Below are 13,568 nucleotides of genomic sequence, written 5' to 3' on the forward strand. Positions count from 1 at the left end.
TGTAAAAAAATTTAGGACCGGCAAAAAAATAAAGTTAGGACTGAATCGACAGCCGCATAATAGGTCCGGGATTGAATTGGACTGAATCTGACGCGATTCCCTTTTCCCGTCTGCCCAAACAGCAGAAGCCCTTTTGATTCCTGCACATGAGATGCGCCAAGGAGTTGTTAAATCAGAAAAATTTGCCAATACACAAAGCAAGCAGTGTGTCAAAAAAGATTTGGATGATATATTCCCTCAACACTTTCGGGCTAAGATCTGGATTCTATCGTTGCTTCATGGATGTGGCATATCACACGCCACCCACCACCAAAATTGAATAAAATATACGAAGCACATTCGAAAGCGATGCAGTTTTGCTAGGTGCCTAAGGTCTAAAAAGACTCTTATCATGCTTTAGAACATTGTAAATAGTGGAGATTGGCAGAAGAGGGGCCCCCGATCTTCAATCCCAATCCCACTCATCTTGCATTGTGCTCTCTTTCACTGTTTTTTTAGCCCCTCTTTCGCTAGTCAATTTCGCATCTTCCTAGCCATTTAGCAGCTCGGATGCAGACGTGCCAACCGGCGTCGATCGGAAAGCTCAACCGATGGCCTTAAATTAGAACCAAACTTGGATCGTGGGTCGTTTCAATTTCGAGACAAATCTTGGATCATCTTTATCTTTTCGTAAACGATTGTTCGGTGTATTCGATAACACCCGGATGAGCTAAGATATGAACGATTAGCAAAAGAAAGAATGGTTTCTCACGGAAATTAATTTTATAAAAGGATTATTATAAAGATGTGAAGTTTCACATGTCAAGCATTATTGCGGAAAATCTAGGCATGGAACGCCGATACCACGTGCACTAGTCGAGAGGGAATCGCATAATGTGCATAACTTTACAACCCATCTAGGCCTTCCTAAATTGGAGAACATCTGGTCGCGCACAGACCATGTCTCTAGATCTGGTTCACACAATTTGTTTTTATGGCTCTAATTTGGTGGATCCTATGAAAGCTTCCTCTTTGTAAACGAAAAAACATTTAGTATGACAGGGGCATCACATGGCCATTTTCTTGTCCAACCGCTCACCCACTCATTCCAAGAAAATATTACTTTAAAATCCATTATCTAGGAGCGAGATAACCATCGAATTATTGAAATTGCATATTTGGTTTTGAGAATTGAAAATGGGACTGGTCAATCCTAAAGATTTACCAAATCACAAAGAAGAATGAAGTACATATTAAAAGGGATGATTCGAAACTCTAAAGGAAATTAACTTTTCTTCCTGTCCATGTATAAAATCTCGGATCGATAAAAATGATTTCCAATTTGAGTTTCGACCTTTTTTGTCTTAGGATAAGATCTCCTTTCCGTGTTAATTTTTCCTTCCATGCCATATTATGGGAAGAGGTTGGAGAGACTGACCAAAACTGTGAATTTCTAGTGAAAACTAACATAAGATTAGGCGAACATATCCAGCTGTTGTGTCTCTTGGGTTAAACCATCTTTAGACCAAAAAGGTTGGCCAACTACATAATTTAAGACCCTTTACTATGGGTAGGTGATGAAGTGGCCCGCTACAGGTACATACTTATCAGTAATTCTGACGTTATGTAGTTCAACTGTACATCTCTACAAGCATCACTGGTGAATAGGGCTGGGCTAACTAGTCAAAGGGAGATAACTTGTGGGAAACCGAAAGGATCTTTCCACGTGGTTTCACAATCATAAAAACTTATCTTTTCCAGTTAAGTTTATCACGTTCGGCTTTTGGTTTACGCTAACTTTTCAATCCTGTTCATCTAAGATATTTTCACCAGAGTAATCTCATTTCGACCATTCAATGAAGAAGTGGATACCCCCGTTAACCCGATCAATCGCTTAGCTTCATTAGCTAAGTATTTTGCCCTCGACACTGTTCATTTGGCAAGGTATCATTTTTGTCACTGGACTTGGGAATGTCCACAAGCATAACGCAAGATGCATCCTTACGCTTTGAACATCCAAGCTTCATGTATGGTTATTGGTTTGTTAATTATGCATCCTCGTTGTTCTCTCTCTTCTTCAAATCCCTCTTGACTAATAATTGGGGGACAAAAGCTCATGATGTGAAAAGGGGTAAGAGAGAGAAGGGCAAAAAGTTGAGGAGAAAACAGGAAGATGCATAGGAAAGGTGAACAAAACGGTAATGGTGGCTCTGTCCATAAAGACTTGTGTCCCCCACGAAAGAGGTCATGGGTCTTTAATATAATCCAAAGATAAAGAAAGTAAACAAGAAAAGGGATTGAAATGGATCTATAGGCTGGTCCTAGCGGTTGAACGGGGCAACTTAGGGTAACGTAGGAAACATCATATGCAACGAGGCCAAAGACAGGGAGTTCCCAATACATCTTTGTGATGACCAATGGCATTACTTGGATTCAAGATTTGAGAGGATGTCACGATCCCATTTTCACATTGGTGGGGGGAAAGATTGATAAAGGGAGCAAGTTTCATGGTTGTGGTGAAGAAATAGGACAAGTGGTGTTGGAGTTTGGTGGGAGTTAGGCCAAATATCAGGAGGTGTTTTGATGGCGTTGTGACAGATCAATTTCTGCCCCCACCTAAAGAAAATTTAAAGACGGGTCTCTTTCAAAATGCTTTAAAACCCCAAAAACCCATCAATCAGATAGCTGTCCTTTTCTTTTTGCTTTGGAGTGAGTGTGTTTTTGACAAATCATGCATTTTCATGAACTGAGAAGGACCGACTTCTTCTTGTTCATTGCCATTTTGTTTCTGCTCCAAAATTCTGTAGCTTGGTGAGAGCAAACATTGAAACCGTCCAACCTATCATTAACAACAGCAAATTCACAGGCATTCCCCTGTTAATTAATGTTCCTTCTTGTCATGGAGAGAGAATGAATCGAAGGCACGATTTTTTTTCTCCTTACTGAAGTCTTGTAGACCTTGACCAATGCGCTCTCTCTCTCTCTCTCTCAAAACTATTTGCTTTTCCATAGAAAGTTCTCACATTTTGAGGTGGGGTCTATACACGTGTTTACTCCATTCTTCCCGGTGGCTCTGCCGGTGACTTGTTGAAATCTCCCAACTGCAATCTGACAGAAGCTGATCTTTGGATTCTATTCTCTTAATACTTTTGTCTTTAATAATGCTAAGTTTACTGACATTAATTGGGGAAACTGAGAACATGAAATACTGTGATTTGAATATTGAATACGTCTCTTGTTTGAAATATGTTTGCTGTTTATTTATCACATCATTTTATCTACTGGTATTTTTCAACATTACTCTTCTTTCTCTCTCCAGTTCTGCCAATCACGAATTGACAGATGTCGCCTCAAACTCCTCACAGTTTGGACCACAACAGGTAGGGAGGAATTAAATTCAGCGTATTCGATGCAATGGATACAATCACATATGCGTATGTCCCATATCTCTAACCTGTCTGAGAAAGAAAGCATTGCCTTGTTCCTCCTTGTTTGCTCACCTTCCTCTGTTTTTTCTGTGGTATTCCAACCACCTAGCAATCAAAGCTTGTCGGTTGCAGTGTCTGTGCATGTCCCTTGGGTTGTTATGAAAGCCCTCGCTCTCACTTCTCCACAACCTCGATTTTGCCAATGAGCACAGACCTTGGCCCATCTTTCTTTTGTCACCATTTAAAACAGGACTCGCTTGTCAAACTTTTCCGTCGATCCTTCACGTAGTATAAATAAATCCCATCGCTCCCATCTGTTTCAGCTTCAATTATTGCCAACCCTGCAATTTTAGTCATTTCCAGAACTTTCAAATGCTTCTGTTCTTTGTCTCATGCTTCTCATTCATCCTAATCTCTAGATCCATGTCTTGCAAGCCACTCTTGCCCTTGAGAAACCAGTTGACCCTATTGTCTCCCTTCCCTTGGGGACAGTTTTCAAGCTTCCTCATGTCTTTCTTTCGCAGAATCAAGCTGAACCAGGTCCTCGTGATGAAGCCACTCAAGAAGATGACGACCGGTCCATCTCAAGTCTTGCAAGTTGAAGACTTTCCTGGGGAGGCGAAGGTTTCCCTGTTGGACTTGCCTGAACTGACCTTGGACTACATACTGGAGAGGCTCTCACCGGCTGGGCTCTGTAGTATGGCTGAGGTTTGTAGCTCAATGAGGGAAAAGTGCAGGAGTGACCATCTGTGGGAAAAACACATGAAGCAAAAATGGAACAGATTGATTGGTGATGCTGCTACAAGAGAATGGCAATGCCAGCTCGCCTCAAGAAAGAGGCCTAGCCTCTATGGCCTGGACAGGAGAAAAGGGTTCGACAAAGACTTGCTTTTTAGTGTTTGGCCCTTTACTTGGATGAGGCCAAATTTGGAAGGTCGCAGTAATCAGCCAAGAAGTGCTTTTCCTGTTGATTCCATAATGGGTTTGTATCTGTCGCTTGAGAATGGCAAGTTTTGGTTCCCAGCTCAGGTGTACAATCGTGAGGTACACTATCACTTTTTTGTTTTTTTTTTCCTTCTAATTTCTGGTTTAGGAAATTGAAACTCATTGCGCAGGTGGCTTAGATCCTTTTGAGTTGCCTTGATTGGTTTCAAATGAACTGCACTTTCTTGTCCTGAAATTGTGGAATTGTACACTGAATTTCATTGCTTTTCTCGATTGCAGAATGGGCATTCTGGGTTCATGCTTTCATGCTACGATGCTCATGTCAGCTATGATTCTCAAACAGACACTTTTCAAGCAAGGTATGCACACAGTGACCTCCTATGGAACTTCTTCAATCTTTCTTTCTTTCTTTCTGTCTTTCCATTCTGGAACAAAAGAATCTTTAGGACAAGAGGTTTCTTTCCTATTCTTTTTTGGGTATCTGCTTCACCAAGTAGACAGACTCCACTTTTCTGAGCTCAGATCTATGATCTCCCAATGATCCAATTAATCAACACCTGCTCTACATCCTGTGCTCTGGTGATATAAATACCAACCTGGAAATCGTTTCATTTCGTTAATAATTTTGCACTGGATTCTCTACAATCTGCAAATTGATTAAGAAAATTGCATTTTGCTTTCTAAATGCTTGTTCGAATCTTTTTCAGTCCTAAATCCTAATAATGTAATGTTGGTTTTGGTTACAGGTATTTGTCGCATGGACGGCGAACTGTGGAAGAGAACATACCGTGGGATAGACTCAGAGCACCCCCTATTAGTACTCCACCGCACGACCTTCATAACTCGGATTGTATAAATGACCTGAGACCTGGCAACCATATCGAAATCCAATGGAGAAAATCCAAAGAGTTTCCCTATGGTGAGTGCCTGCAAATTCGGCAACACCATATTCATGTGCTCAAGGAAATTCACCTTTCGTCAGCTGTCAATTGATATCATCTATTCAATGTGGATTGTAGGTTGGTGGTATGGCGTTGTTGGCCATCTGGAGTCGTGTGATGGGAATGAGGATCGTTGTCGATGCCATTATAGCGGTAAGAAACCAGGGCCGACTTCGGCTTTGGGTTTATGATACAGATGATTAGCATAATACAAATGATTACTGATGTCGCTACATTCTGAGTATTGAGCAAAAAGATGGTCAAGATCTCCAGGCTGAAGTTATTATTTGGACCTCTTTTCTAGGAACGGCATTAATCGTTCTCCCGCATTCTTCATTATCCTCCTAATTATATAGTTTCGCCACAGTTTGAGTCAGTGCTTGATGTGTAGTACTACCAGAATCTCACGATAAAGCCCTTTTTGACAGATAATGTGATACTAGAGTTCAACCAGTACCCAGCCGACTCGAGATGGAGAAGAACCGTCATAAACCGAAGGGAACACCGAGAAGCAGGAACTGAAGGTAATGGCTTTTATGGAGGGATCAGAAAGCTTAGCACGAACGAGGAAATCTCAACGTGGAAGAGGCTCTGGCCAGCTCATGTAATGGAATAGTCCTTGGCAGCAATGAGTCCTAGCACTCAACAAATCTGTACATAAACCATCTCTGCCTTTTTGCTCGACTCCACCAGTCGGAAACATGATTGGTTTTTCGAGTGTAGGATTTGTACGGTGAGAAGATTGACATCGGGCTTCATTTTTCTTTAGCATGTAGAGGCCTCATACGACGAATGTCCATGTCTAGCATTTGAGCTAGGGGATGTAAATGAATAGTTGAAGAAAAACTTCCGCTTGAATCAATGAGCCGAAAAGCATTCTGGTATTGTTCGGTGCTTCTTTTGGTGCATTGGCATTCACTGAAATCTCATTCAAACAGAAATGCCTTTGACATATGCAATTACCATTAGAACATCAAGACTTACAACTGGGGAAATTAACACCATAAATGATGATATCGCCAGTTTCGTCGCAGATGACAGTTGAAGGAAGAGCACATTCTAGCCATGTTTACGATCTTGTGATCGCCTCAAAATGGCCTGACACCGTTAATCACACATTTTCCTGCTGTTTGCCAGCGCGAGCGGACACCGATAGCCTGTAGGAAAGAGTTGGCCAAGAAAAGAGAACTTGTTTCGCTACTATATGGGAGTAGCATCCGTCTCCGAGGCACAGAACTCAGCAAACATACGTTGCACATGGACAAATGCGTCCGTCTTTCGGTGCATTTTGTTGCCCCAGATCAAATGTTGATTGACTGGGGTCTTTGCTCTTCTTTGGGGACCTTGGGCCTGATGTAACCGGGCAGGATTGGTTCCCATTCCACAAATTAGGAAGCAGACTTTACCTGATCTGGTTTCAGATTTCACGATGGTCTATCCTGAAACCGATTATCCTTAAGTATCATAGTCATGGAAAAACAAAATAGGATGCCAAATTTTTGCCAAGAATGATTTTAAACCAAAAGAGAGTAAATTTCTTTGCTTTCACCATCAATATACAATATATGAGATGTCAAGACAAAGCGTGAGAAAAAAGTTTTAATACATAAGGCTCTGCTCATTTCGCAAAAAAAAAAAAAATTAGGAAAAAGTTTTTTGAATTTTTCGATATTTAGTTCACGGAAGATAAATGGGTCAAAGAAAATATTTTCTACCCATTGAAAAAACACCTTCAAAGGCAGAAAAGAGAAAAACTTTTTCTCTCATCTTTCCTCCCTCAACTTCTTCACATTCATTTTCTTTCTAATTATTTTTTATTTTATTTTCTTCCCTTCTTTTTATTTTTGAATTTTTTATTTGTTCTTTTCATTTCTTTCTTCCTTTACCGGTCGCCGGTGACCGGCTACGGCTCAACTTGGCCTCGCCCCAAGGCCAGCGAGCTCTATGGCGAGGTGAGGCTAGGCATTGCCCAATCCGGCGGGCGGCTCGAGCTCATGCGGTTAGTCGCCGATCATTGCAATGGCCAACGATTAGCTGAACAAGAGGGGAAAATCAAAAAAAAAATTTACAAAAGGAAAAAATATTAAAAGGAGTGCTATGAGGGAAATGAATTGATTTTCCATATCAAATGATGAAAAATATTTTTCAAAATCATTTTCGGATTTCGGTTGAACAATTATATTTTCTGGCATTTGACTAAAACTTGAAAATGAATCGAAAAATATTTTCCGCCGTTTGATATATAAAATCATATTTGATTTTCCTCCGTGCAGTCCTTTTATTTATTTTTAATTTTAGTTTCTTTTATTTTTTATTTTTTTATATATTTTTAGAAAATTTGAAATTTTTATTTTTTTTTTTTTTCCTATTTCTTTTAGTTGCCTTCCGTCGGCCTTGGGCAAGTGAGGTGCCGGCCGTTGCGTTGGCCAGTGACCAACCGAAGAAAACAGGAAATTTTTAAAAAATAAAATAAAATAAGAAAATAAAAATTACTAATTTTTTGAAAAAAATAAAAAGAAAATAAAAAGAAAAAAAAAAATTAACAAGAAAATGAACGCGATGAGTGGAGAGAAGAAAGATGAGAGAAAATATTTTCCTCTCTCCAGAAAAAGAAATCATTCTTCTCATTTTTGAAAGTATTCTTTACATGGGTGAAAAATATTTTTTCGTGACTCGTTAACCAAACTCGAAAAATTCAAAAAATATTTTTATGAAAATTAATTTTCGAGAAAACTAACGAAGCGAATATGTTATGAATGATCGAGATGTGTTAAATCTGGTATTCGAGTAGATGATCACGTTCATGGCGGTCTGTAACATGGACAGATCAATTTAGGTCCCACCATAAACATAAATCGTATCGAAATTTAGACACCAAGGCTGTCACTGAACACAAAGTAGACATGTCGTATGTTTTTCCTACTTGCGAATTACAACGAAATCTTCTTTTTGGCGTTGAGCGTTAGAAGTCCAGTTTCTTTCTCTCTTTCTTTCTTCGCTTTCCGCCTGATCAGAGCTAGTGGGTGTGTGAATCGCGGAGACGAGAGACCTCTGGAGCAAGTCTGGGCATCGCCACTGGCGAGCGCGTTGAGAACGAATTACGCTACCGTCAATGCTCATCGCGGGAGGTCGACTCCGGGAAGAGAACCGATCGAAGTAGAACACCCAACCGACGTTCCCCGAACACCACCGGGAAGATGAATGGCGGCCCTTCTGGTTTCAGTACGCACTCCTCTAGCATCACTCTGCCTTTCGTATTGTGTGCACTCGATGTAATCCGTCGATTGGAGCTCGTAATCTGGCATTTTGTGCTGTAGATAATGCTCCGGTCACCAGATCGTTCGTTGTTGCTTCCGCGATCTTCACCGTCTTCTCCGGCATCCAGGGTCGTTCGCACAAGCTCGGATTGTCTTACCAGGTGCCTCAAGTTTTTTTTCTCTCCTACGTCTCGATTGGAGTGGTTCCTTTCCGCCTTCTTTTTTTCGTTTTTCGTTCAATTGAGACTTCAATCTCCTGTAACACCACTTGATGTCAGAAAGCTGGTGTTTTTCTGCTTATTTACATGATTTTGCTTAGTTTGAAGCAGGATCGGGGGTTGAGTAGCAGAATGACTGTATTTATATGCAGAGTTGCCGGGAACTGTTTAATGAGCATGCTAGTTGAAGTGGAAGTGGAAACCTGATGTTAATATTGGGACTGTCTGTCTTACATTCTAGTGGATGAAAACTTTGCCTAGGAAGGGGGACTTACCGATTGCATATTAGATATTCATACTGCTTGTACTACTAGCATAGGGTGTGTCTCGCTTTAATTTTTTTTTTTTTTTTTTTTCTGTTCTTTCTCATCTCAATGGCAGGATGTATACCAAAAAGTTAATTTCTGGAAGATAGTAGAGTCGGCATTCGCCTTCTCATCTACCCCGGAGCTAATGTTTGGACTCTACATGCTATACTACTTTCGAGTCTTTGAAAGACAAATTGGTTCAAATAAGTACTCGGTGAGTCAACTTTGCTTGATTTTTGCCCTTGTGAAAAGTATGTTACGTGTCTGTTTTCCACTGAAGGTTAGCAGGAAAGTTGAAACTGTTACTGGAAACAGATATCTCATTTCCTATGTACATTATGAAAATCTAAGCAACATACTAAAAGTGCACTTTGAGACGTATTATGAGATATACATGATCTTCAACTAAGTGCATTTCAGTCAAAAAATAAAAAGAGAGTTTCGAGGACATGCTCTATTAAGAGAGGAACTGAAGTGCCTGTCGAATTCATAAATTGGCTTGCCTTTTTTTCTTGGCCATGTGCTTTTTTATTAGATTCCATTGAGTACTCATTTTTTGCTATAGTTAGAGAAAGTCTAATTTTGTGTTAATGTGATGTAATGCCTCCCATTGAGGTAATATCTTTCTAAGAAATAGACAACAAACATAGAGAAAGAGAGTGCTTATACAACCCAACACGAGACAACTCCTCTCTTGTAAGGGGAAAGCTAGACCATTGAGCTTGCATTGTTGTTGCAATAAGAGTATTTTGTGAAGAGTGTGGTAGGCTTATTGGAATCACAACATTAGTGAGTTATGGGAGGGAAAAATGAATCAAAGTATGCTTTTTGGATATCTTACCTACTTTCGTAAGGTAGTTTTGGAAGGCTTAAGTCATAGAAGACAAGTTCCTTTCCTTTTTTTGGAAGAATATTGGGATGGACACTTCTGCTAAGATTTGCTAACTTTGATGACCTTGACTACTCTGTGTGTGTCATCAAGTAGATGTCTTACCTTTAACCTGTCATATTGCAGGTCTTTATCGTGTTCTCCTCCATAACATCGATTTTGTGTGAAGTCCTTGCACTTGCACTCCTTAAAGGTATGCACAAAATATATCAAGGTCAACTTTATTCCAATCTTCTTTTCAGTCTGTTTTATCCCCCAGGCATTTAAGGTGCTTTATCCCCCAGGCATTTAAGGTGCTTATAGACGTTTGGAAGAATGGTCAAGGAACGTTACTTGTTGCACTTTTTCTTTGTTTTTTTATCGACATGCATATTCTTTGTTTAACAGGTGCTTTCAATACCAATTTTCAAAAAATAATGTTTGAAGCATTTAATTGGAACTGATTGCCATTCTTCTTCTCATTTCGGCATATTCTGGACGTGATGGATTTAAACAATGAAATCATGTGCGCACATATGATCAATGAAAATGTAATCTGGAAAATGCTGCTTGAATAACCAGGTTGTTTGAAGAGCATAGGAGGAGAATTCTTTTGGAGTGATAACATGTTAAAGGCGTCATTCTCTTGAAGAGGTTTTAGTGCAGTGCTACTCCCCATTTCTTGTTTAAAGTGCTGAAGGTGTTATAACTAATTCTCTAACCATCTTCTGAGAATTAATATGCAACACTGGATCTTTACTCATGTTACACTGTTACTTTTAGACAGTTGCACTCATGGGCCATTATTCAGAAGAAGTTTGCAATATCTGTTGTTATATTGCTGTCAATTTTGGGTTGAAGTACTTATTCCCAATTTTCCTCGCAGATACCTCATTAAAATTTACTCCTGGACCTTATGGTCTTATATTTGCATCATTCATACCCTTTTACTTGGACATTCCGGTATCGACGAAAATTCGGGTCTTTGGTGTCCAATTCTCAGATAAATCGTTCATTTATCTAGCTGGTCTGCAGGTAAGTTTGGCCTTTGCCGCATCTTTTTAATCCCCTTTTATCTTGCTCTATATGCCTCTTTTTTTCTGCTGCAAACATCTGAAGAGTTTGTGTATTTCAGCTTCTGCTATCATCTTGGAGAAGATCTATCTTCCCAGGGATTTGTGGCTTTGTAGCTGGTTCATTGTATCGCTTGAACTTCTTTTACATCAGAAAGGCAAAGGTTCTGCTCTATCATCGTTGGTGAACATTTATTTACTATGCATCTCTGAAATTAGGAGATTGAGAAGTAAGCTAGTTTCAGATCTTCTAGATTATATCAATGAACTGTGAGCTTGTAAATGCATCATCTTAGTTTTTGGGATGCTTGATAGATATAGTGTTCCTTCTATTCTTTGTTATAGAGTTGGAGGCGAGAAGCTCTGTCCAATGTATGCATGATAATTTAGCAATATCCTCGCCTATATTCTCCATATACTTTGTAGTAGTACTGACCCTGATGGAGTTCTGTGCTAACAAAAGATGAACAACCTCCTCCCCTGTCCTCACGCCCAAGTCATCTTTACACAAGCAGTCTTTTAAAAGAAGATGAAAAAGGCAAAAGGGAAAAGAAAGCTCAGTTCCCTATCTTCTCTTTCTTGTGAGATAAAGGGTGAGGTGAGGATCGTAAGCTATAAGCAGAACGTCAGGCTTGTGAAAGATATATTATATCCTCGCTCTTTCAGTATTGTCTCTGCCTGTCTCTTTTTGCCACTCAGACTTCTCGTAACAATTGGTGGGCTAAGTTGCAGACTGCCTGAACTGAACTACATGTAACTGTGCAGTTTTTCAAAAGAATCTTTAAATCAGCGGATAAATGTTATTGCAAAAGATTCTGCTGGCAGCACATTCTTTGGCTTTGTCATGGCATGTGGACGAAAAGGACTCAGTATATGTTCTTTGATGTACCAATCTTGTGGATGTCATGGGTGGGAATCATTGGGGCATATTTTCTCCATTCATGTACAGTGATGTTAATGTCTTTTGTTAGCTCTATAGCCCAGTATGTGCCATTGCTTACTAAACTTTGGTTTTTTAGTGAAAATTCACGGTTGTCAACTTTATGAAGCTCATATGGCCTAGCCATTTGCTCCTTATTATACTGACTTTTGTTGGTGCCTGTCTTGTAAATTTCTCAGTTTCCAGAGTTCATTTCTTCATTCTTTGCACGGCTTTCATGGCCGTCTATTGGACGCATGCCTGCAACATCTACTAGGAATGTCCTGGGAAGTATGCCATCCTATGCAGTTCGCCCAGTAGAGGTCAGTCAAGTTAAATGTTTTTTTACTGTATTACCATTTCCACTGTGACACTCATACGGCCATCTCATTTAGTTATTGTAGTTTCCAAGTGCCTTCTATAGTTCTTTGAAAACAACAGTGGCTTTCTTAAATGATGACTGGATGGAATTGCCATTTTCCAATGTAAAGTGGCAGAATTAGAGTATGCTTTTGTGTTCCTGCTTAGGGGTACTTTTGGGCATGGCTTTTATGGCATTTTGCCTCTTTGTTTTATCTTGGTGCATTCAAAAGCCAGCTATAAAAACCCAAAAACGAGGATGGGGAAGCTTCAGCTAGGTTTGTGCGAGTGAAGTTTCTCATTTTTGATATTTCAGCTCAAGATTTTAAATTACCTTTAGGATAAAACCGTACTTACAGGAAGTTTAGAAGTCGCGGCTTCCATAAAGCTGATGAAACAGGATGCGAAGTAAATCATAACTCCGTAAAACCCGAAGAAGCTCTTAGTATGTAGGAGGCAGTGAATGTTAGTGGAAGAGCTTGAAAATCGTATTGTACCTTTCACTTCCCTCCTCCTCCCTCTTGGGGCAGGTAGACATATACTTCTCTCTCATAGCAGTGAGTAGGGTTAACCTTTTTTTTTTTTTGTTTCTACCTAGTTCGACTCTAATAGTAATAACACGGCATCTGATCCATTTTTTTTGTGTTTAGCCAAACTATCCCGCTCCAGTGCCTTCCACCCCAGAGCCATCAGAGGCGTCGATTGCGGCACTTGTTTCGATGGGATTTGACCGGAGCTCCGCCAGACAAGCACTCATCCAAGCAAGAAATGATGTCAATGTGGCGACGAACATCCTTCTTGAATCTCAATCCCAGTGAACAGCTTTGGAGAGTTCCTTGTGACATGGCGAAGGTTACTCTTAGTCATACTAGTGTACTGAGCTTATTTAGTTGGCCCAGCGATGGGCTTATACCATCGTTCTTGAGTTTCTCTCCTTACACATATGCCAGACGGCACCCCAACAAATGCGGGATGTTTAGGTGAACGTGGCTGAGGGATGCTGTCATACGAAATTGTCACGGTGCTATGAGAGCATTCACTTATTGAATCAAATAACAGAAGTTTGCAAATGCATTTCTCTTTTCGTGTAATTATAATGAAATATTAGAAAACCAAAACAAAGCAGGGGAGCATAAGATCCAATAGAAGTTTTCTGCCCCCTACTTTTCCATTTTTGGTCTGAATTTCCCCCTCACTTTGCTAGTAATATGAATGCCAAGCTTATGAAATGACGAGTAATTATAGGCAACATATAAAAGCGAAAACCCTTCA

General features: G+C 40.0%; 2 protein-coding genes across 4 annotated transcripts; both read left to right on the top strand.

The window, feature by feature from the left end:
- The first annotated feature begins 3,447 nt into the window (after positions 1 to 3,447).
- On the top strand, positions 3,448 to 6,245 carry LOC115733043 (F-box protein At2g26850-like). Of its 2 annotated transcripts, XM_030663719.2 has the most exons (5): positions 3,452 to 4,451; positions 4,632 to 4,711; positions 5,099 to 5,271; positions 5,372 to 5,446; positions 5,722 to 6,245. In XM_030663719.2, exons 1-5 carry the CDS (start codon positions 3,780 to 3,782, stop codon positions 5,907 to 5,909), a joined length of 1,188 nt encoding a protein of 395 aa, XP_030519579.2. In that variant the 5' UTR covers positions 3,452 to 3,779; the 3' UTR covers positions 5,910 to 6,245. The 2 variants fall into 2 exon arrangements, with proteins under 2 accessions (XP_048127614.1, XP_030519579.2); XM_048271657.1 differs by lacking the exons at positions 5,372 to 5,446; positions 5,722 to 6,245 and having other exon boundaries at positions 3,448 to 4,451; positions 4,632 to 4,806; positions 5,099 to 5,229.
- Positions 6,246 to 8,159: 1,914 nt separating this feature from the next.
- LOC115733059 (rhomboid-like protein 20) lies at positions 8,160 to 13,207 on the top strand. 2 transcript variants are annotated; one of them, XM_030663733.2, is made up of 8 exons: positions 8,186 to 8,515; positions 8,611 to 8,711; positions 9,150 to 9,290; positions 10,092 to 10,158; positions 10,831 to 10,979; positions 11,080 to 11,181; positions 12,137 to 12,259; positions 12,947 to 13,207. In XM_030663733.2, exons 1-8 carry the CDS (start codon positions 8,491 to 8,493, stop codon positions 13,112 to 13,114), a joined length of 876 nt encoding a protein of 291 aa, XP_030519593.1. In that variant the 5' UTR covers positions 8,186 to 8,490; the 3' UTR covers positions 13,115 to 13,207. The 2 variants fall into 2 exon arrangements, with proteins under 2 accessions (XP_048127107.1, XP_030519593.1); XM_048271150.1 differs by lacking the exon at positions 12,137 to 12,259 and having other exon boundaries at positions 8,160 to 8,515.
- Positions 13,208 to 13,568: the final 361 nt, after the last annotated feature.

The sequence above is a fragment of the Rhodamnia argentea genome, chromosome 10, assembly GCF_020921035.1.
Source record: "Rhodamnia argentea isolate NSW1041297 chromosome 10, ASM2092103v1, whole genome shotgun sequence".
NCBI lineage: Eukaryota > Viridiplantae > Streptophyta > Magnoliopsida > Myrtales > Myrtaceae > Rhodamnia > Rhodamnia argentea.

What these genes read in the sequence shown, in the direction of transcription:
- LOC115733059 (XM_030663733.2), top strand. Translation starts at nt 8,491, where the DNA reads ATGAATGGCGGCCCTTCTGGTTTCA. An exon ending in TGGCGGCCCTTCTGGTTTCA is followed by an intron (nt 8,516 to 8,610) that starts GTACGCACTCCT and finishes TTTGTGCTGTAG; the next exon opens with ATAATGCTCCGGTCACCAGA. An exon ending in ATGCAGTTCGCCCAGTAGAG is followed by an intron (nt 12,260 to 12,946) that starts GTCAGTCAAGTT and finishes TTTTGTGTTTAG; the next exon opens with CCAAACTATCCCGCTCCAGT.
- LOC115733043 (XM_030663719.2), top strand. Translation starts at nt 3,780, where the DNA reads ATGCTTCTGTTCTTTGTCTCATGCTTCTCATTCATCCTAATCTCTAGA. An exon ending in CTCAGGTGTACAATCGTGAG is followed by an intron (nt 4,452 to 4,631) that starts GTACACTATCAC and finishes TCTCGATTGCAG; the next exon opens with AATGGGCATTCTGGGTTCAT. An exon ending in ACAGACACTTTTCAAGCAAG is followed by an intron (nt 4,712 to 5,098) that starts GTATGCACACAG and finishes TTTTGGTTACAG; the next exon opens with GTATTTGTCGCATGGACGGC.